This window comes from Saccopteryx leptura, chromosome 1, assembly GCF_036850995.1.
Source record: "Saccopteryx leptura isolate mSacLep1 chromosome 1, mSacLep1_pri_phased_curated, whole genome shotgun sequence".
Lineage (NCBI taxonomy): Eukaryota > Metazoa > Chordata > Mammalia > Chiroptera > Emballonuridae > Saccopteryx > Saccopteryx leptura.
In genome coordinates, this window is record NC_089503.1 from 161,287,836 (window position 1) to 161,311,169 (window position 23,334).

The 23,334-nt window shown below is 39.0% G+C and overlaps 1 protein-coding gene and 1 pseudogene across 1 annotated transcript in view; one reads left to right on the forward strand and one right to left on the reverse strand.

Moving 5' to 3' along the window:
• The window catches only part of SLC1A3 (solute carrier family 1 member 3), an 85,866-nt gene extending 80,987 nt beyond the window's left edge, over positions 1–4,879 (reverse strand). Inside the window, exons 1-2 of the mRNA XM_066378968.1 lie at positions 4,685–4,879; positions 2,879–3,151 (exon numbers count right to left, since the gene is read on the reverse strand). Coding sequence (XP_066235065.1) covers positions 2,879–3,059 — 181 coding nt within the window. The 5' untranslated portion in view covers positions 3,060–3,151; positions 4,685–4,879. The remainder of the gene's footprint in view (positions 1–2,878; positions 3,152–4,684) is intronic.
• LOC136388149 (small ribosomal subunit protein uS8-like) lies at positions 4,086–19,047 on the forward strand (annotated as a pseudogene).
• The last annotated feature ends 4,287 nt before the right edge of the window (positions 19,048–23,334 follow it).

A 23,334-nucleotide genomic window follows, 5' to 3' on the forward strand; every position in this document is an offset into this window, starting at 1 on the left:
TTGCAGAAGAATTGGTATAAAATATTTACAATTCTCTACTTTATTCTGAATACATGGATTCTGATGTCTCTACTCCTCCACAATATTTTCTAGTTTCCAGTTCTACATACTAAAGGTATATTCATTTTATTTCTAAAAGACAAAACAGATTGAACAAAATATGTAGTCTCATATGTAGGTTTTCCCAGTCTTTTTTTACTTTTAAGTGATTAAAATTTAACAATTTGAGAACTAATTAATTGCGATAGTTCTTCTCATCTTGCTTTTGGGGAAAATAACTATTTTATTCTTCCTTGCTAGCCTCTTCACAGTTTATTCCTATGCTGCACCCCCCCCCCCTAAAAATAGAGGGTTAATGTTTATTTATTATTTTAAAATTTATTTCATTTTTTATTGTTTTAATATTATTTTTAGAGTTGATGTTTAGACATGTTATTTCTCTATTATTTCTTTGAGGGCTGATCTAGACATGGTACCCAGAGACGAGCTAAATGGAGCCTTTGTTTCCACTGGGCCCTCAATGGAAGATGCACTAAGAGATAACTGAAGGAGTCTTCTTTCTTTCGTAAATCTATTTGCTAAGTTGTCTATTTGAGATTCCAAGTCTATGGTGTAGACTCAGTGGTCTCTCTGACTGTCAATGAGCTCTTTTTATTTGTTCTTTGTTAGTGCCTTCTTCTTGTTACTTCTCCCTCCTCAGTTTCCATTAGAAAAGCCAACCATGAGGGCATCCTGCCAAGTTATGTACCCCAGCTCAGCCAACTCATTGTGGTTCTCACAAATCTTAGGAAAGTCCTCATTGGGCTAGAAATGATCCCAGAGCTCATAGAGAAAATGGATCCTTAATCCTGGCATTATCTTTCTTCTATTAGAGACGATATATCTTTGTAATCATGAACTTCCTTCTCTATCAATCCACTTTCTATGCTCAGGTTTTATTATTTCCATTCTTATTCTCTAACTGAAACATTTCTGTCCTAGAAATTGAACTGTATTCTTGGTGTTTAGAAAACCATTTTGAACAAGCATCTCTGTATCTTTTCCAAACATACTCCAGTATCACTGAGTTCTATTATTATAGGTATAGGATAGCAAAATAAATAGGTATTTATTAAGTGAATGAGAAGGATGAGGCATAAATCATTTGTAAGAGGATGTATAAATTTTCTGTTGATTTTAAACGGGAATGACAATGCTATGTGAATGCATGTAGCACCGTTTCCTTGTTGGCCTCCACCAAGACATAACAACATGTCCCTACCTGGCATCTCCAACAAGATGTCAACTATCAGCAGGAAAGAGAGGGAGGACGGCAGAGTGATTAAGAGAAAGAACTCTGGCAGGAGACAGCCTGAGTCTGACCTGTAGCTCTAGCATTTACTAGCTGAATGACTTTGGTCAAGTTACTTGATCTGTCCATGTCAGTCTCCTCATTTATAAAATGAAGATCATAGTAATTATCCCTACTCACTCACTTCACAGGCTTGTTCAAGGATTAAGTAAACTAATATATACAAAACATCTAGAAAGTAGCTGGAATCATACTATGTATAACTGTTCACTATTATTATATATTATGCAGCTATTGTTTCTCTTGACAACGACTGTAATTCAAAGCAAAAAACAAGGTGAACATACAGCATTTTGCATCGAATTCCAAGATGATGGTACAGTACTGAAATACTCCTTCCAGGAATGTACTCATACCTGGGAACCTACTAAAGAAAGCCATTTCTTCCCTGAGTCAACTAGGACACTTTGTCTTTGAATATCTCTAAAATGAACTAAAATTATTCATCACCAACTATTACTAAAAGGCACCAAAAATGTTGAAATGAAATATATCTAAGTTATTATGACAAACTACTCTTCCATTACATTCCTTCTTATCTTTAAGTTAAGAATCCTATTTCTTGGGATAAAGTTATAATTACATTTACATGCTTCAGGGTTTTCTTAGTGTTCATTGTCATTACCTCCTTATACTTGATGGAGAACTTGGCAAACACCAAGGTAGAGATTGAAACTGTACACAAATGCCCTTTTTTTTGGTGATAAATTTCTATGTGGGTTCAGTCAAATGTTCCAAGTACGTAAGTAGTTTTTTCTGCTATATTTTAAAGTAGGGTCAATGCCACCTATAAGCAATAAACTTCAGATAGCAATACATGAAACAAAACAATATTGTTTTATTAGCATAGATTGCTGTCAACCATGCTAAATTTGTAAGAAACTGAAATTAAAAAAAAAATTGTATAGTTATGTATGGCAGGTACTTCAAGGCAATGAGGGAAGAGATCTGTGTTAACATTTCCCCCTCTTTACCTTTCCCAGTCACTTTACGAGAGTGCAAACACATGAAGAGATTCAGGCTCTATGTCAAAAGTTTGGATACTCAACTTCAACTCAGCACCAGTTAGACTATAATTACTCTTTGGAAACTGTATCTCATTTTGGGTGTACTAATTGTATAAATTAGATTTAAGTAAAAGTGACATGTATAATGATTACATTTTGGCCAATCTAAGCGTGCTTGCTTTTTTTTTTTTTTTAAAAATTGTTATTTAACTGCTCAGGCCTAATGATTAAATGATTACTCTTTTGTCCTTACAAGAGCTGGGAAAACATTTGATTTACTTCCTTCTCCACACAATCAATTGATTTGCATAATGCCTAATGATTCTTCTTTCAGATTCCCACGTGTTTATTGCTCTAAACATGCCAACAGACTGTCAGTTAATGGGGGGGGGGGGAGTCACAGGAAAGCCTGGGATATCATTTTGAATACCTACAATCAGTCCATCCAATAATATCCCAGGCTGCCAGATGCCCCAGAGAAACAAGATCCAGTGTTTTTGGTTGTTATCAAATGACTTACCCACAATGACAGCGGTGACGGTGAGGAGCACAAAAGCATTCCGAAATAGGTAATTTTTAACATCCTCCTTTGTGATGTTCTGCACTTTCTTCTTGGCCAAGAGTGTGCGTTTACGGACCCCTTGCTGGAATCTCTCCATCCTGCCTCCCATCCTGGGCTCTTCTTCACTGCTTGTAGTCATATTTTACTTCTCTAGGAATGTCTCTTCTTTGCACGTCAGTGTCTCGGAATCACCCCCAGAAAGCCAGACCCCTTTGGTGGTCGAGAACACAGCTAGAATGGGAGAGAAAGAGACAAGAGTTACGTCTCCAGGGGTGAGAAATCAGTGAGCTGCACCAGGATAAGCTGTTGGCAAATCTCAGTAAGAAGCAAGGGTTGATGTAAAAATGCCTAGAAGGCGCATAGTTTATAGACCATGTGTGAGAAAGGTGTGTAAGTTCAGAATTTCTGAGCAGAAGCCTGTGTTAACAATTTGTCTTCCCCCTCCAATGAGGCTAATAAAGGGTTCATCAGAGCTGGGTTGACTGAGCACTCCTAACCCCCATCCTATTCCCCAGAACCTAGCTGAGTGCTTTGTACAATGTTCATCCTCAGTAAATGTCCAATTGAATTGAATGCACAGGAAACAGTAATTACTTGATGGCTTATGTTGTATGCATGGTGAAAGCATAACCAGGTCAATGGAAATGAATTAAGGTATTGATATTTCTCAGTTGGAGCTTTCTGGTTTATATAATAAAGCAACTATTTTCTTCATGAAAAAAATCATGATAATATCAACTAGCAAATATGGCCATGGAAAAAACACAGGTAGCCACAGGCCTTGGGAAAAACATTAGACTATTTCACAGGGTAACTTTTTAATATTTTTCTGTGAGATAAGAAAAGTACACTGGTACATCTATAAATTATCTGAAATCATAATGAATTTTCACTTTGGTTACAAGTAGAAGTACACAGAAGTATTTGTCTTTGTGGCAAACATACCGAAATCTTCTGAGGGAACTATCACCGACTTCTAAGTATTTTAAATTGTAAGATTTCGAGAACAGATGAGGAAATGAATCCAATTTTCATTCCAAATATTACAATGTGTGTTCCTAGCTTATATCTATGTAAATCTTTCCAGTGGTGAAAATCCTCTGTTTTGAGAAATAAAGGGTTATCTCTTGCTGCTTTACAAGGTTTGTAATCCTCAATCTTTACCATGAATCAAGCCAAGAAAAACGTCAGTCGTGCCCGTGGATGTGTGTATCTGGCAACACAAGCAGCCAGCGTGTGCATCCGTGGGGGAGGTAACCAGAAAGAGTACCAGGGAGCTCTGGCAAATCCAAGTGTGGAAAAAAAAAAAGAGACTTGCTTAACAGTTTTGACTTTTAAATAAATTACAGGGTGAGATCAGCGATAATAAGACCTACAAATTGTTAAACACCTCACATCAGATTAAGAATTTAGGGAGACGGAGACGTAATGAAGAAGAGATGCCGGAGACCAGATTTTCTTCCCCCTGATCTCTTTACCAGTCTGTCACCTTTAAACAGACCCAGCACCGCCTTGATTGATTTCGAGATTGCGAGCCACACAGCCTGTCCCTCATCGCCCTGAAGGGCTAACCTCCCAATGAACTCAAGCCATGGGCATCAAGAGACACCACACGCTAATAACATTAACTTGCCAACACGAACTTGAGCTAGCAAAATGGCTAGCTTTTACTCTCGTTACTTCTCTGCTTGGGAAACAAAATCCCTGGGCAGAGAAGGGGAACCAGAAATTCAACCCGGCGGGAAGACAGGACGCGAGGCTTACCTTCTCTGCTTTTAAGACGGGTGGGCGACACCCCCAGGCGATGACAAGGTGAGTTCCCCAGCGGGGAAGAGCGGAGGACCGGAACGCAGGGAGCCGGGCGTGCATGTGCTCTGAGCCTGCTAGTTACTATCAAGGCCACTTAAGAAAAGGGGCGGAGCCTGTGCCGGGGAAGCGGGACTGGGCAAAATGCAAACACCGCCGAGAAGCAACCACCCAGCCCAAGGTTGCTGCAATATTGATGGATCCCGGCGCACCGGAGGAACGCGTGCTGGCTTTGTTTTGCTCCTTAGACCACCTTCACGCTTTGTCAGTTCACTTGTATTAGAAATGCAAAACCGGGACCAGGCAGAATGGGAGAATAAAGCGCGCGCACACACTCAGAAGGCTGGAAGTCTTGATTAGAAGGATTTCAAAGAAGACTTTCCTAAGACTAAATTTAATGATCTCACTATATTGCAGGTCTCCTTCCGAAGGGGACGCGAGAGTGTGCTCTTTTGCCTGGTTGTACAACTGTTACGCAAGAGTCCCTCTTTTTAGAATTGGGGAAATAACTGAGTTTCTTGGGAAGACCAGGAACCTTACCAAGTATGGAGGAGGAAAATGCTTACTACAACTCTCTAAACTTGCCTAAAGTTACTCAAAACACAAGATGAGACATGCCTCTGTTTAAGCAGTTTAAACTCTATTATAACAAATCTGCTGTAGCTCAAAGTGCCTGTTAGACACAGAGGCCAGGATCTTTGCTAAACTATAGAGTAAAAATTATTTTATGATCAAAAGTGTAAATACACACTTGAAGTTTTGTGATTTGAAAAGATAAGTTGCTGTGCAGAAGGATGTCTCCGTTTTAGAGGATGCTAAATATAGTCCCCCACCCCCAACATTTTTAAGGACTAGAAAATTCTCATTACCTTGAGAATATATCTTGCATTTCTAGTGGACTTTAATTAAGAGGGAAAATAGGCCCTGGCCGAGTAGCTCACTTGGTTAGAGCATCATCTAGATATAGCAAGGTTGTGGGTTCGATTACAGGAACCAACTAAAGTGGTGAAATAACAGGTTGATGTTTCTCCCTTCCTCTCTCTCTAAAATCAATGAATAAAAATTTAAAAGAAGAAAAATAGATTGTGAAAATAGATTTTTAACAAATAAAAAAATTTTTTTGAGCCTGACTCAGCGCCAAAACTTAGAACTTGTTTAGCGTGAAGAAAAAAGTTTAATAGGAACAAAAACTCATACTAAAACTTACAACCAGAGTTCTGTACTCCAGTTCATTAAATCTCATATTCCCCATGCAAAATCTGCCCAATTTTTGTGTCTGTTACCCAAGCAGAAGGTATGTTTTTTTCTTTCATTAGCAAATTCGAGGGAGATTCTAAAGATATGTCCTCTGCCTGCTTCAACTGTTCCACATCCCTTTTGAACAGCTGCTGGTTGGAAAGCAATGGTGAATCATGTAAATGCTTTAAAATGACAAATTAACAGCAAGTATAACAACTTTCAAAATTGGCATTATTTTAAGAGTTTATTGAAACTACATACTTTTGACAGTCTTGGCCCTCTGCAATCTCTCTCTTCCGTTGATATCCTAGGTCACTTAGCGTCTGTACCATGTTGTTTAACACTTAATTATAGTTTTCTAAAACTCCTTTCTTTTTAAAATCCTGTTAAATTTTGGCTTCTCAATTATATTATAAGTTCTTTGAGGACAAGAACAAGCCTTAGGCCTGATACACAGTAAAGATTAAGTAAGTCATAAATGGACAGCATTAAATAAGGGTATGAGACAAAATGCTTTTCAACCTTCTGTGTTAAAACAAAACTACTAGATTTCTGTTGGCACTTCTGGGCTAGGTGCATGGAGCAGATATCATTCTCAATCCGGTGACTGCATTTTAAAGCACCTGTTTACTGTGCTAAGTCCTTACCGGGCCATGGGTTTGAATCTAATTTGTCCACATTTCTTGGGGAAGTGACCTCTGTTTCAAGGGAATTTAAAAACAAAATCTTAAAATGATTTTAAATGGAATTTCAAAACAAGGGACATTTCTGCTTTTGAATACTGTTTTTTCCCCCTCATAGAGAAGAAAAATGACTAGAAAAATCACACTTTGGTCAGCATAGAGATGAAAAGGCCCTAGTATCCCCCTCTTTTCTCCTCCTTTTTTCTAATCCCTAAAGCTTAGTTAAAAACCTTTTATTATTTTAGTTTGCACAGATATTATGGAAGTCTGGTGTACCCTTGAGAAGGAAGTAATTCACCACTGAAAGTTTTGTTGGCTGCAATAAAACCTAATGAGAAAAGGAGATGCAAAGAGTCTCAGTTCAGAGTTATCTGAATTGCAAGGTTTTAATCTGGGGGAAATACAGTTATTGGAATTCCTTGTTTTAAGCTCTACTTTCATTTTTGGAAAGCTATCACAATAATGCCCTTGGGGCAACCTAGGTTTACTCAACACATATTTCTACCTTTCCTCTACTTTATAAATAAAAATCCTTGGGCATTAAAACATTTTATATTTTTTATTTTTTTCCTTTACAGAAATACTAAATGAGTGAAAGATCAAGAAATTATGAACAAGCCTCTGTATGCTGCATTTCACTTAAAGCTATTCTGGGTAAGAGACAGAGAGCCAGGGAGTCACATTAATTTGGGTATTTCAGAATGAAAAAAAATGTTGGCAAATGCCATTCCTTTTGAAAAATCTTTCAAGAATTTTCTTTGAATATACTATTATAAAGTATGTTGTAAGTAAATTTTTTTTGAGAAAAAAAATCACTATAACGAGAAATAACCAAATCCAACCTATCTTTAAATGGACCCTCCTGTTCATTAGTTTGAAGTGTGAAGGATCATGATTAACAAGTAAGTGCTGTAATATAGTACAAAACAGTCAAATTCCAGCATTCAAGATATGGGAATTCTAGAATTTAAGGAAGAAAATGGATTAGCAAACCCTTTAACATTTATCAAATATTTTCCACTTTTATTTTTAATTTCATGAAGGATCTTGTTATTCCTTATTCAAATAGTTTGCTTGTTAGGACCATCACCAAGATGATCCCCTTCTAGGAGTTGGAGATTATAGAATGTTACCACAGTGGACTGGACCATAGTACTAACCCCACTGGAGTACTGGAAGTACTAAGACTAGAAGTAGCACTTGTGGTAGTTGGTCTTTTGTTTTGTTTTAAAGTATTTTCTTTCTTGGGTTTGAATGTAAAAACAATAACAACAACAAAACAAAAAACAGAAAAATCGATAATGAACTATGGTTAGTTGAATTTTTAATAGACTGGGTTGATTTGTCTGAAAAATCCAAACATATGTGAACTCTAATGAACATTTCACTCATTCATTCATTCATTCATTCATTCAACAAACTTTAAGCAAGTATTGTGCTCAAATTTTAGTCCCTTTTTTCAAGGAGTCCACAAACACACACATTATTGTTCAGTGTGCACTGGGAAGGCCCCAGAGAAAGTTAGGCTGCTCTGTGCTGGGGCCTATCGACCACGTTCCCCTGGGAGACTGAGAGCTCCTTGAAGAAACTATGCCTGTTTCAGCATTGTATGTACAGGAGACCCAAAACACCAAAGTGAAGAGCTTGAACTCTATTTTTAGGCAAGAGGGAACCATAGGGTTTAAGCATAGGAGTGATTTTACTTGTAGGTTGAAGCACCCCTTTAAATGAATAAGACTTGAGTTAGGAAGCCAAGTGGGAGGAGGAGAATTTGCAAACTGAGATAGTTCAAACTTACATTTAAAAATAAAATATTAAAAACCCCTCCACTGGAAAATGCAGACAATCCTCCAATTTTGAGGTCCTTCAAGGGACAGGCTGGCATGGAGTTGAGGCCACTTCTAGTACGTGAAGTGTGTATTCTCTGGGTCACTTGGCCTGCCCAAGTTACCAGCACGTTTCCCCTAGCACATTCTAATGTTTTGACCTTGGAGGGGGTTTAAGAAGCAGTCTGAGCAAGGGCAGTGGCCTGGGAACCCCAACATATAGGGGAAGAAGAACAAGAGAAACCCCTATAGATCTGCAAATGGTGAAAAGTTATAGCAACCATTTTATCACAAGTTAGCTAAGTGTTGGACATAATGGTGGTTGAAACAAATTTAGTGCATTTTCTCCATATTAGAACTAAAGAGGGTCTACTTTGTAATGAACATATTATTGTATTGGTATTAATGATGACTTACATTAGGAAATACATTTTCCCCAGTTACTCAACATGAGCCAAACCTGTGATGGACCAGAATTTTGGTTTAATTAGGGAAGATTATGCAGGTTAATTGGAATTAAAGCCATCAGTAGAGTGCTAGCAACAATATTTGTCAACATTTTTATAAGGCTTAATAGTTCTATAAGTACTTTTTCTCATCTTAGCTAATTCAATCTTGTAACAATGCTTTGAGGTGCCCTCTGTTATTTACTAGTGCTGTGTATCCAGATGTTGACATGGTGCTTTACAGGGATTAAGCAGTTTGCCCAGGAGTCCAGTCAGTGAGTGACAGGTGTTCTAAATGGTTTTTGAAACTTTGATTTCTCATCTTTTCCCAATAAAAGACCTGGTAGCTTTTATTAAAGACAAATAGAAAAAGAAAGTAAAGAACATTTAAAAAAAAGGTTTACCATCAGTTATTTCTTCTGGGAAGTCAATTCTAATCTTCTCCTCCTCCTCAAACCCCTGACAGGGTGGATGGCCCTTCGCATGTGCTCCCAAGCCTCCCTGGGCTGACCTCGCAGAGCGGCTGCCACCCTGGTCTAACTCCTCTTTCTAGACTGTGGGCTCTTTGAGAGAAGAGCCTGTGTTTGTAACGACTGCATACTTAATAACCAGTACAGAAGGTGCTGGATAAAGAGTTGTTGCATGAATACATGAGCACAACACAGCCACAGATACCAGAGTTCATCAATCCATCTCCAATCCTAAGACTTGGAGGAAGGACCTCAGTAAACATCAAACTTTAAAAAAGGAGGGGAAAAAGCCAAGGAATTCTCTTTTCAATCATTACAATATAATAGCCCCAAGTGGAGCTGCTCTAATGGTATGTGTGGGGGGCGGGGATCAGAGTCTGTTTCAGGGTTCTCCTTTTTCTCCCTCAGGTGGGCCCCTGACGCACTTGATCAATTCGTGGATTCAACCCATCATCCTTGAAAACAGGATGAATGAGGAAGGCAAGTTGTTTAGTGCTTGGGTTTTCAATCACTAAACTCCATGCACCTCCCTCCCCATTTTGAATGTCATCTGTAAAATGAAGTTAGTTTAGATTATTTTTCTCAAGTCGCTTTCCCTATTCACATTCTGTGATTACAAGTCATGTCATGCCAATAACGGGCTTGCCCTATTCACTTTAGTCTATTTAGTTAAAGACACAAATTTTCATATGCACTCAATAATTAATGGTTTCTCATTAGATTTCTCTGCCACAAATTAAACACAAACATGTAAACAGTCACCAAAGGAAGCTGACTGTAGAGAACGGGTTTTATGAAGCACAGAAATGACATCAATCTTTTATAAACGTTTGCTCGTATAGAATCATAATTACAGCAATCAAGACAGATACACATCTTTTGTAAGGAAAAAAAGTAATTATGATTTAAAAGCACACAGCTCAAAGTTGCCATCACAAAAACCACCATTATAGCAACTATTTCGCGTTTGGACATTTTTTTGGCAGGAGGTCTGGGCATTGTTTATTGTGAGTCAGAAACAGGCACTGAGAAGATATGCAAATTTTTTAAGCAAGGGAAAATGCAGCTTTGGGTTGAGAAAACAGGGTGAATGGTAGAAATTGTCTAGCCCTCGAACACAAATCAACCTTGGTGGCTAAAAAAATTTTTGGTCATTGGATGTTAGTATAGTAATCACAGGTAAAGTCAGAATAAAGTTATTTTATGCTTTAACACATACATTCAAGATCTGTTGTATCCTCCTGAGTCTAAGTCCTTCTGCTAATGTGTTTATGGATGGATTCTAGGTAGGAAGACCAGGGAAGAAAGTCTCCAAAATCCTTGCTGATTCCATTTTCCTTGGCCAGGCAGAGGAACTGCTGTCATGTGGTAAGGCAGGTCATCTTGGGTCACAGAAGAGGCAAAGGTCACCCTTCTTCTTCATGCACCTGCCTCCGCACACAAGACCACATCTGTGCAAGTGAAATGAACGCAGGATGGCCAGTTCATTCCTGTCAACAGGCCTCAGTCGCAAAAGTGTATTTCTATTAGTAAGTCCAGTAAGTTCTTCAGACTTGCTTAATGTCATCAGGTGAAAGTAGGGGAGGTAATATGGTATTGAAGAAAAATACACTAAGACTGGGTTGTGTAAGTTTGGGCAAGTATTGTGGTCCTCCCTTCAAAATGGAAGATAAAATAAGAACTGGGTCTCAAACTTTTTTTAAAACTCTTTGTTCAAATAAAACCTAATGATGAAACAAACAGCAATATAGCACAACAGGGATGAGCCTAGGTTAGGGAATGCAGAGCCACCAGATTTGCTCTTCCTCTGGCTTCCTTTCTGTTCCTCTTCCCTCACCCCTGCTGTCAGCATCTGGACTTAGAGTGGGTTCCCAGGGCAAGATATGGAAGCGACTAGATCAGGTAACCCAAAGTACTCAAATTCTAGGACTAACATTCTCATAAACTGAAATAACCTCTGAGGAAAAGACAAAAGGCACAAAAAACCCTCTAAAAACCCACGGTATTGGTGATGCTTCAATTAATCAATCTAATAGAGGTATGGCTTGTTTTAGAAAATTCAACCACAGGTAGTCTGGGTAGGGGTATGTGTGTCAGGTCTCAGGCCTAGGTCTGGGGGTACAGTGATGGTGGTGAGGATAAGACAGGCTGGGCTGTCTTTATAAACTTGTGACCTAGCTAAGCTCTGGGACAGATATGGGATATGAACACAGCCAAATGAATGGTTTTCCCAAAGTCAAACAAGTACATGTCAAAGTTAAGACTAGAACCCAGTGTTCACTCCCAACCCCAATCATTTTCAGAGAAGCATATTGTTCTATAAGACCAATTATATTCAGTGAAAGCCTGGTATGATTTGATTCATTTATGAGACAGATGTTTTTAAATGCAGTATTATAAAGCTGTATTGGCCAATATGGTAGCCACTAGCCATATGTAGCTATGGAGCACCTGATTGTGACCAGCGCAAATTGAAATGTGCTATAAGTATAGAGAAAACGTAGGATTTTCAAAACTCAATCCAAAAAAATATAATGTATCTCATTAATAGCTATAGTATTTATGTTGATGATGTTACAATGATAATATATATTTTAGATACTGGGTTAAATAAAATATATGATTGAAATATAATAAAATTAATTTCATCTGTCCTTTTTGCTTCTTTTAATGGAATTAGTAAAAAACTTTAGATTACATATATGACTCATATTTCTATTGGATAGTACTGTTATATAGTGATTACTCTTTACAGAGGTCTTTGCTCTTTATAGGGGATCCTTGGAATTGGCAGAGCTAGCAAAATCCTTCTTCAGCTAATTCTTTCCCAATTTGTTGAAATAGAGTAATATGTGGTGAGAATATTTTAGTCTCCACTCAGATCTCTAATGTTAATAGTAATAATAATAATAAAAATAGCTACCATTTATTAAGTCTTTAATGTGTGCTAGGCACTGTGCCAAGTGCTTTACATTCGCCTCATTTACTTGTCACAACAACCCTGTTGTTACTAAGTTTTATTATTTCTGTTTTACCAATGAAGGAATTGAGGTTCTGAGCAACCAGCCAAGGTCACAAGCTGGATAAGTTATTGGTCTGGGATTCCCCCCGCAAGCCAGGCCACTTGCATTGAAAGCTCAGGTGCTTACTTGAGGGCCACACAATTCAGCTTTGCTGAAAGTCAATCACACCCCCAATGAAAATACTGCCCTCAGAACCTACCAATTCCCTCTACATTTAGAGGGGGCTGGAAGGGAGGCCGGGCACCTGGAGAGCGGCCAAATGGTCGCAGTCTTCAAGGATCTTACCATACAGTTGTGAAAATGTGTGAAATATACAACAAAGCAAGGACTGATGAGAGATTAAAAAATAAAATTCTCTAGATAGACAGGAGAAAGATTAATTGCTGTTGTAGGAGGAAAGGCTGGGTTTCATGGAAGATGCAGCATTTCAGAAGAAACTCTAAACACGAAGGAGTTTTTGCACCAGAGGCGAATTTAATGGCGCTTCTGAAGGGCCCTGCAAAACTCCAACTTTATACTTTTTTTTAATGACACCAGCTTTGGTTTCATATGTGCAATTTTAACATTAATAGTATATAATATTTTTTTATTTAAAAATATGGTTAACATGTACTTTTATTTTCCCTTCTCTCTCTCTTTTTTTCTTTTTTTGTGGCAGAGACAGAGAGAGTCAGAGAGAAGGACAGATAGGGACACACAGGCAGGAAAGGAGAGAGATGAAAAACATCAATTCTTCATTGTGGCTTCTTAGTTGTTCATTGATTGATTTCTCATATGTGCCTTGACCAGGGGGCTACAGCAGACCGAGTGACCCCTTACTTGAGCCAGTGACCTTGGGTCCAAGCTGGTGAACTTTACTCAAACCAGATGAGCCCGCACTCAAGCTGGCAACCTCGGGGTCTCGAACCTGGGTCCTCCACATCCCAGTTCGATGCTCTATCCACTGCACCACCGCCTGGTCAGGCTCTATCTTTTTTTTAAGGGGTCCAATATTTACTTCTGCACCCGAGGCCTCAACTGACCTTAATCTGCCTCTGTTTGGCACAGTTAAAAATAATGAGGGAGAGTCACTCCAGGGGGAGGAAGCAGCTGGAGCAGAGACCCCCCAGTTGTAGGAGTGGCCAGGCAGGAGTCCAGTTCGGCTACTGATACTCAGCAAAGGGGAAAGAAAAGACCGAAGAGTTAGAGCATACCATATTTTGGACAAGTAGAGAAGTTGAAAGCAGCATTTCTCAGGTTGGAAAAGGTTTTTAGGTGAGACTTTCAACATCAAAGGTGGCCTTGTTTTAAAGTATTTTGTAGAATGCTAAATTGTTTTTTTCTAGAATCTGTCATAACAATAACACCAACTGCCACAAAATCAGCCCCTAAAATCTTCCAAGAATTATCCAATCTTCATGAACCATAATATACAGGCCTGACCTGTGGTGGCACAGTGGATAAAGTGTAGACTTGGAATGCCGAGGACACTGGTTCAAAACCCTGGGCTTGCCTGGTCAAGGCATATATGGGAGTTGATGTTTCCTCCTCTCTCTTTCTTTCTCTCTCTCTCTCTCTCTCTCTCTCTCTCCTCTCTAAAATGAATGAGTGAATAAATAAATAAATAAATAAATTCCCCAAAACAAAATATCCAAATGTCACAAAGACATCAGGGCAGCAATTCCTGGGTGGCCAATGTTCTTCCATATTCCAGTATCTCTATCAACAGAAACCCATTCCACCAGTACTCCAATCCACACTCTGGTCAAAACCCTGGCTTTCTTCTGTTCCACTGGAGGAAGATCTATTTCAGGGCCCATGGACTCATCAAAACCTAACAATTGTTAACAGTTAGGAGGCAGGTAGAAAAGACAAGAAAAAGCATTTTTCACTAGCTGTAGAAGAAAGTGAATATTTTTATTAGATAATCTGCTGGGATCCCTTATGAGATGTCTGTCATGTTTCTCCAATGTAATATTTAAGATAGAGCTCACTCCTCGTGTCCTTGGCATGGTAGAGGGAGTTTCCCCTTCCTCTAGGTCTGCTTGTACTGGCATCTTTCCTCCACCAAACCCAGCAGGACTCCGAACTTTTACTGTTGGTGCTGCTTTCAAATTCTTCCAGGAAATTGGAGCTAGGTGAAGCCAATTCTGGAAAAGTTAGTGGCTCCAATGTGGTCCCAATCCCATCTCCACCGAGGGCTTGCCTTGAGGTTAAAATATGTGGGGGTGGGGTGGGATTAAGAAAGGAGATACAATGCGGGGCAAGTTTACCCCAGGTTAACAACTCTGCACCTTTTATGACAAACTAAAAATCACCACACTCTCTGGAACTGGCTCTATTCTAGGAGGCACTGTCAATCCTGGAGCTACATCTCAGGCATTCCTTTTTCCCACCAGGAATATCTGATTTTCCAACTTCCTCTCCTTCTCCTCCTCATCTTCCTCTTATTCCTTCTTTTTAAAACATTTCTATTGATTTTTAAAAGAGAGAGAGGAAGAGAGAGAGATAGAAGCATCAACTCTTTTTCCCATTTAGTTGTTCCATTTAGTTGTGCATTCATTGGTTGCATCTCATAATTGCCCTGACCAGGGCTTGAACCTGAGAACTTGAGCTGGCCAGTTGACTCAGTGGTAGAGCGTCAGTCCGGTGTGTGGAAGTCCTGGGTTTGATTCTCGGTCAGTGCACATAGGAGAAGGGACCATCTGCTTCTCTACTCCCCCCCCCCCCCCTTTCCTTCCTGCAGCCATGACTTGAATGAGCAAGTTGACCCTAGGCTCTAAGGATGGCTCTATGGCCTTGCCTCAGGTACTAAAATAGCTCGGTTGTCAAGCAATTCAGTGGTGGCCCCAGATGGGCAGAACATCAACCCCAGATGGGCATTACTGGGTGGATTCTGGTTAGGCCGCATGTGAGAGTCTGTCTCTCTGCCTCCCTTCCTCTCATTTGATAAAAAAAAAAGAACCTACGACCTTGGCGTGTCAGGACTATGCTCTATCCACTGATCTATCAGGCCAGGGCCTCACTTCTTATTACAGAAAATTTATTACTTCCTTGCTGGTGTTTTAGAAATGTCTCCTTGGGTATTTTTGATGAGATTACAATTTTTATCTGAGATTTTGGGGCTTTAAGGAAAAAAGGTTCTTTCTTTAAGTTTGTCTTGAGCTGTGGAGAATGGCCTGAAGTTTTAAGAATGCACATTGGCAGCATGACTTGAAATTGGTGAGAAAAAATAAAAGAACAAACGAGAGAGGACAAGGGCACAAATAATCTTCAAAAGTACAGAAACAGGCCATGGGGCCATCTAGGGTTTTGATTCTCATTACAAAGTCAGAAAAAAACTAGAGGAAGGCTCCTTTCTGATCTTCCTCTTGAAGTTTATTTAACATTTTCAGATTCTTCAGCTCCATCAGCATGGGATGTTCAGATTCTTCCATCTTATTCTAGAGCCCCTTATATAGAGCTTGAACTTGTTGACCCATTTAAGTAAATTTTCCCCCTTTAAAAAGTTTGAAGACTTAGGTCTTTAAAATGTCTTCTCTTTGCAAAACAGTAAAAAAAAAATAAAAAAAAATCAAGTATTATGTTAGTGTTGGCCTTCTATACTTTCTTACACTCCCAACCTTTGCTCCATATTCAGCAGGTTACTCACTCATCACGCAACAAATACTTACTGAGTCCTACTTTGTGCCTAGCGTGTTAAGGTCTGTGCGTAAAATAGTGAAGAAAGGAAAGGAATTTTCAACTCTCACAGAGCTTACATTCTAGTTGGGGTGGAGGGGAGAGATGGACTTTAAACAACGAAATGCTCGGGGAAGGGCTCAGGATCCCACTCTGTGTGGGACAGGAAGCCACTGCAGGATTTACTCGGGGCCCAGCAGCGAAGTGGCCCTTTGAAAAGGGTAGCTCTATCTGCTGGGTGGAGGATGCTCAGTTGGGTGAGAGACTAGTTAGGAGGCCCCTGAAGAAGCAGCAGTGAAAAGTGATGGTGACTGAGGTTGAGATGACCCACCAGAGAGGTGGTGAGAGGTGGCCCTGTTTGCGGATGTATTCTGAAAGACAACGGTCAGGATTCGATAATAAATTGGACAAAGGGTATGAAAGAAAGAGAGTAGTGAAAGATAACATTAAGGTTTTAGGCTTGAGCCACTGGGTAGGTAGAGTTTAACTGAAACGGGATGGACAACCAAAGTTCAGGGTAGGGGTCGGGCAATGAAGAGTTGTGTTTCGGATCTTCTCAGATCTCCAAATGGAGATGTCCAGGTGGCAACAATGTTCGAGAAAGATGGAAAGCTGGGATCCCACATTTGGGACTTGGCACACCCATGGAATGAAAAGCCACAGCTCTGCAGGAGCGTGCCAAAGGATTGCGTGAGAGTGCATACAGAGTGAGGAGATTCATCATGGAAACGGAATGGAATACGAAAACTCAAAGAGTCACGGCTAGTTTGTTTAACATTATACACGCTAGTATACATCCTAGTACACTATTGCAAAGGGAACTATGACATCATTACAGAGACTGGAATCATATCTAATGGAATCTCTATTATTCTGCCTCAGAGTTTTAGCCAATTTTTTATAAGTTTTATTAGCTCAAAAAAAAAGACAGCAAGATTTTTTGGCCTGATAAACAGTAAGACTATAGTTACAGTTTACTGAGTTGGGGAAGATGAGGAATAGATTTGTGTGGGGTGTGTTGAGTATAATCAAAACTTGAGATAATCAAATAAAGCTGTTAAATAAGTTGTTAGATACAAAGAGAAGAAATTCAGGTACTGGTCTTGTTTGAGATTAGATTTGGTGTTATCAACATTTAGGTAGTGTTTAAAGCCATTTTACAGTTAAATATTAATGACCCAGATGTCATCTTAACAGGGTATGAGTGTAGCCAGAGAATAGATAATTAAGAATAAAATAGATTATCAAGGACTGGTCCTGGGAGCTCTCCCACATCTATACATGGAGCAGACATGGAGGAACTGGAAGGGAGACAGTGAGGTCAGGAAGGAAAAAGCAGAAATGCTGCCTAATATGCCAAATGATCTTAAACATGACAAGTATTTCAAATATCAAATAGTCACAGATTCTTTTGAAACTTAGCCCAAGCATAAAGCACCAGAGGTTTAATTCACATCATCTCTGATTTTAATTCTAAACTTCCCCAGGATTATAAATTCTTGCCTCCTAAGAAAATAATTATGTCATCCAAATAATTTGGAGGATGCTTTCCTAAAGGAATATTGTGAGATTATGTTTCTAGCTATACATAGCCAGCTAATCAGCGTTGCACATAGACCAGAGATTTTGGCTGGCTGTAACATGGGAAGTTATAGACATCAGGGCATGGCTTCTCAACCCTTAACTGCCCCACTGAGTTGTTTGTTGAAGTCTCTGTGTCATGCATTTGAATGATAGAAGGTAGAGTAGTCACATAGATCAACTCTGAGAAGTGGAGCTGTTTCTACCTAACTTTCAGGTGAAGTTGGAGACTTTAAGCACCCACAGGGCAGCTACAGCACTTGATTAGACTTTGCATGTCTTTGTCTTGTGAGGTTCTGTCAAGATATTTCTCTGGAATTCTGAATCTGGGGTTGGAGAAGTCCTCCAAAGGGACTTCTATGGATAGCACTCAGGGATCTGTGAACTTGGGTGGGAAAAACATCACAGCTTTTTTTTTTTCATTAACTTTTCCTTGAAATTCAACAGTTCCTTCAATTATATATGTAGGCAACAAACCACATTAGTATTATCAGTACGTGGACTTTGTCACCAATAGAAATCACAGAGATTATATTACATTGCAATTGTTTCATATATCTCAAAATGTTAGCTATGCTTCCCATTATTACTTTAAAGTTAGGCTCTTCCTGCCGTCCTCCCATGCTGCCACAGTGGTGTGCATGAATACCCGGGCTGATGCTTTCAAAAGTATCGACAATGCTGAAAAGAGAAGCAAACGCCAGGTTCTTTTGTTTGTTTGTTTGTTTTTTTACAGAGACAGAGAGTCAGAGGGAGGGATAGACAGGGACAGACAGACAGGAATGGAGAGATGAGAAGCATCAATTATCAGTTTTTCGTTGCACTTTGTGACACCTTAGTTGTTCATTGCTTGCTTTCTCATATGTGCCTTGACCGTGGGGCTACAGCTGACCGAGTAACCCCTTGCTTGAGCCAGCAATCTTGGATCCAAGCTTGTGAGCTTTGCTCAAACCAGATGAGCTCACGCTCAAGCTGGCGACCTCGGGGTCTCGAACCTGGGTCCTCTGCATCCCAGTCCGACGCTCTATCCACTGCGCCACCGCCTGATCAGGCGCCAGGTTCTTATTAGTATGTGTTCTCACGTCATCGTCCAGTTTCTAACTGTGGTGATTAAGTGTGGTTACATTGGCAAGTTTGAAATTATTGATGATCACAGAGCTGGGAAGATTGTTGTGAACCTCACAGGCAGGTTGAACAAGTGTAGAGTAATCAGCCCTTGATTTGATGTGCAACTCAAAGATCTAGAAAAATGGCAAAACACCTGCTTCTGTCCCATCAGTTTGGTTTCATTATACTGACAACCTCAGCAGGTATCACAGACGCAATATGAAAACACACAGGAAAGAAAATCCTGAGGTTTTTTTCTAGGGATGTACTATATATGTACAAGTGAACTGCCTCAATGGAAAAAAATTGTAATAGTTATTAGATCTGATGCTACATTATTTTTTGTTTACTAAGTATAACTGATATACAATAAACTTCATATTTAAAGTGTCTACTGTAATTTGATGTTTTGTCATATGTATACACCCATAAAACCATCACCATAGACAGTGAACAATTTTTATTTTTTAATAGCTTAAATTTTAGGTATTTATCTTTTAAATAGTTAATATATTCATATGGTTCAAAATGTAAAGACACAGCATATTATGCTGTAAGAAGTATATTACTTATACTCTATCCCAGCCCCAGTGGTTCATTTCCCTCTCAGGAGGCGATCAGTGTCATTAATTTCTTTTGTATCCTTACAGAAATATTTCTTTATGCATATATCTATCATTATACATCAATTATACCTCGGTAATGCTGCTAAAATATGGTAAACAAAAGGTTAACTATTCCAAAATGGAAATATTTATGTATCTATAAGCAAATATATGTATTGTACACACACACCTACAACGTAGTGTATGATACACATTGTTTTTCACCTTTCTATTTTTCTCTTACTAATATATTTTGGACATCATTTCATATCTTTATCTAAAAGATTCTTATTCTTTTTTTATATTGTCAATGTAAGAAACATCCAAACCTGTAAGAATTTTTATGAGTTTATATGAGCCAAACTGTCAGCAATTCCTGAAAGCAAAATCTCAACAGATTGAAGAAATACTCCAGAAAATGGCAGTTTTGCCACTTAGTTTATCCATCAGAATCAAAGGGGAAGACGTAAAGGGATTGCATAAAATCCATTGGTGATAGATTAGAAAATTTTGGCTTTTATTCTGTGATTGAAATTTTTAATATTTTCACCAGATTGTCATTTCTCTTTTCGTTACAGGGAGAAATACAAGCCCTTGATTCTTGTCTTCTTGAGAGAAAGAATTCAATCAAGAGACAAAATGCAGCAATTAAAGGAAGAATTTATTGGCTGTACAGGAAGAAGGTGAGAAGAAGGGGGACCTTGGAAACAGGTCCAAGGGGTTAGCCTGGGATGAACTACTGTTGCCCACTGCTTCCCTGGTTGCAAGTCTCCTGAGGTCCCTTAGGGCTTAGGGGAAAGAGAGGGGCAAGGAAAAAGCTACTGGGAGAAGAGAGGAGAAGGGGAAAGGGAAAGGGACCAGGCATGTTTCCTGAGGGGAGAGTGCCCTGGGACATTTGTCCTAAGAGATTTCAAGAGTGGGGATTTTAGAGAAGGTTCCAGGGGAGGATCCCAATAGAATATTCATCAATTCTCCAAGTGTGTCTTTTAGTGTTGTGGTCTTCATTGATTGGCCGGTGTCAGAGCAGGGGGTCATTAGTCAGTGCAGCTGGTCCTGAGGTCAGTTGTGGCTTTCCTTTGTCTGGTTTTGCTGCTTTTCTGGACTAGGAGCTGAAACACAGCTGAGGCCTAGATGTTATCTCTAGGGGTAATGCTCAAGCACGGTTCTCTTTCTTTCTTGTTTGTTCCACTTTTGAGGATATCTAAAACCACATGACTAGTGATATGCCAGGGGAAGAAAGGTCAGGGGAGGATCCAAATTCCATGACCTGTGATATGATAGGTCAGGGGGTCTAAACTGTCTGACCAGGTAAGGGAGGAAAGGTCACTCTAAGAGTGAGGTCTTTGTTTTCCCAGTTTTGCCGGTTGCTAGGCACCTGGGGCTTTCTACCCTGGTGACCTTCTGTGCCTGACCTATAGTCTTTGCTCTACTCATGTCTGTCTGTTTTACTACTTACCATGTTTTGATTATGGTTATGATGGATTTTGCTATATATAAATTTTAATTTTTATTTAATTGAAGTGATCCATCTTTGTTTTTGTGGTTTCTGAGAGGTTCTATAGTGTTAAGAAAAAGTTTCTGCTATAGGAAAAGAAAAACGCTCCAATGATTACTTCTTAAATTTTTATTATTTCATTTTTAAAAACTTTAATATTTAGTCTAGCTGGACTTGTCTTGCCATAAAGTAAGGGCCCAACTTAACTTTTTCCCCAGATGGTTGCCCCAATACAATCTATTAAATAATTTTTCTTTTCTTTATTGATTTTAAATGCCATTTTAAAACAACTATTAAATTTCCACATATATTTAGGTCTATTTCTTGACTGTAATCCATTGATCTATCTGCATATTTAATGTGCCAATATCACAGTTTAGATTATTGTAGCTTTATAATATAAAGACCTTTTTAAAATTAGTTTTATTATAATGAATTAAAAATTATTGTCAATTATTGAGCAATTAAAAATGAGACATAATTATTTAAAATTATAGTAAAAAATCAACATGAAAGCATGACTACCACAACAAATTACAGAGAACATGACATTCCTTTTTTAAGACCTTCATTTACTATTCTTGGTTTTAAAATCACCTTAGCTATTCTTGCTTGCTTATTTTTCCACATGAATTTATACCAAATCAACTTACACATTCCAATCTCATTAAATCCCAATATTTTCTTTTTTCTGTCCAGGTTCTGAACAAACTGAGAACAAAAAACTGTAAAGAATTAGGCATATGGGAAAGCAAAATATATAAATATATAACCTTTATTAGAGAACAAAGTTGAGTTGAATGGCTCAGTATGACCTCTGAATGGGTTTATGAGCTGAACATTAGATTTAGGCAGACATGACCCTCTGAATCACATACAGCCTTGGTCTGGGGATGTCTTCTTGAATGGGAGCTGTGCAGGTAAGACTTTTAGAACTAGTGCTCCTTGTGGCTCACATACTTCCAAGAAAAAGGGCAAAATGGAGTCAATAAGGTCTACTTTATTTTTCCCAAATTTGTCAAAGGAGGAGGAGGAGTGAGTGAGGGATCGACAAAAGCCCTATTGAGTTACCCTTCATAAAAAAGGGAATAGGTTTTCCCTTCTGACAATCTGATGCTAGAGGGAGTACAATTATTATCTCACTTTTTAAGATGAGCGACATAATACACAGAGCTGTCAACAAGAGACACTGAGACCTTCATATGCTACCTAAGTTTATTCCATATGCAAAGCCCATCTTGCTTTCAACAAATCCCCTACATTATGTTGGTATATCCTCTCACCTCAGTGTAAACATGTGAGAACTCGTGAAGATACATTTCTCCATTGGCTTTTCTCCTTCATTGAAATGATTTACAAATAACACTTAACACAGTCTGACAGACTAATAACTGTCAGTCCAAATTTCAACTGCTTCCATTTAAAATTCTGACATTGAGTTCAACTCTTTCTAGTAGTGCTTATTCCAAGACAGTGTCATCTATCCTTCTTGGTGTCTCTCACAAAGCTCAGTTCTGTCGGACTCTCTTACCGCAAATGAATTAACCCCAAAGTGATACCAACCTGTATGCATGGTTCCCTCTGCACAGTGTGTTTTCCATGTCCTTGATGGTATCTACGAAGTTATTGCTATGGATCCTAAAACTGGTGGGGAGAAAGACCCAGCATTCTCTTTGATTTTTTTTAATTCAAAGCCAATCACCTACCCTATACTCATTCTACTCCTGTCCCATTAGATCTGGCTGCACCAGTCAGTCAAACATGCCTCTTCAATAATCGTCTAGCTCCTTCTAATCTACATGTTTCTTTAGGTGGTATATCCATCTTACCCCTCCAACCTTCGCACCTCGGCCCTGAGACATAGGGATCTATGCAATTCCCAAACATATGTTCTGAAACAAAATAATACTTTAAACTGGTATCTTAATATGGTAGGTGTTCATAGAAAAGAAAGAATGATCTTAAATATACGTCAGTATAGGAATCAGAAGAGAAGAGTGACTTTATCTTTAAATGCACTGATGGAAAGGAATTCAGCTTTATTGCACAACCACCCAAAGAACTGATGCAAGTCATGATTACGACAAGCTTTTATGGTCCTTCTCTCTGTGTGTGTGGTGTTTTCTTCGGCTTTTGTTTTTAGTTTTAAAAACATTCTGTATCTTCGCACTACTGAGTCAAGCACACTCCGCTGACGAGTGTGTTCATGCTCTTCACAGCCTCTGTGTTGTATTTTGGGAGGTCCATGGAACTTAATTAAAAAAAAAGTTGGCTTTAATTTCTTCTTTTAGCCCCGCTCCCCCACTTGAAAAAATAAAGCCTGGCTGTTTGAAGACCCTTTAAAAAATCATTCTTTAGTTTCCTCTTGCTTTGTGTTTATTGCTACAAGTTTTCCCAGGAGAGGGCTGAAGGCAACCCTAGAACAGTTCAGGCGTTCTGTTCTATTGCTTTTCTATCAAAGGGCTCCAGATAA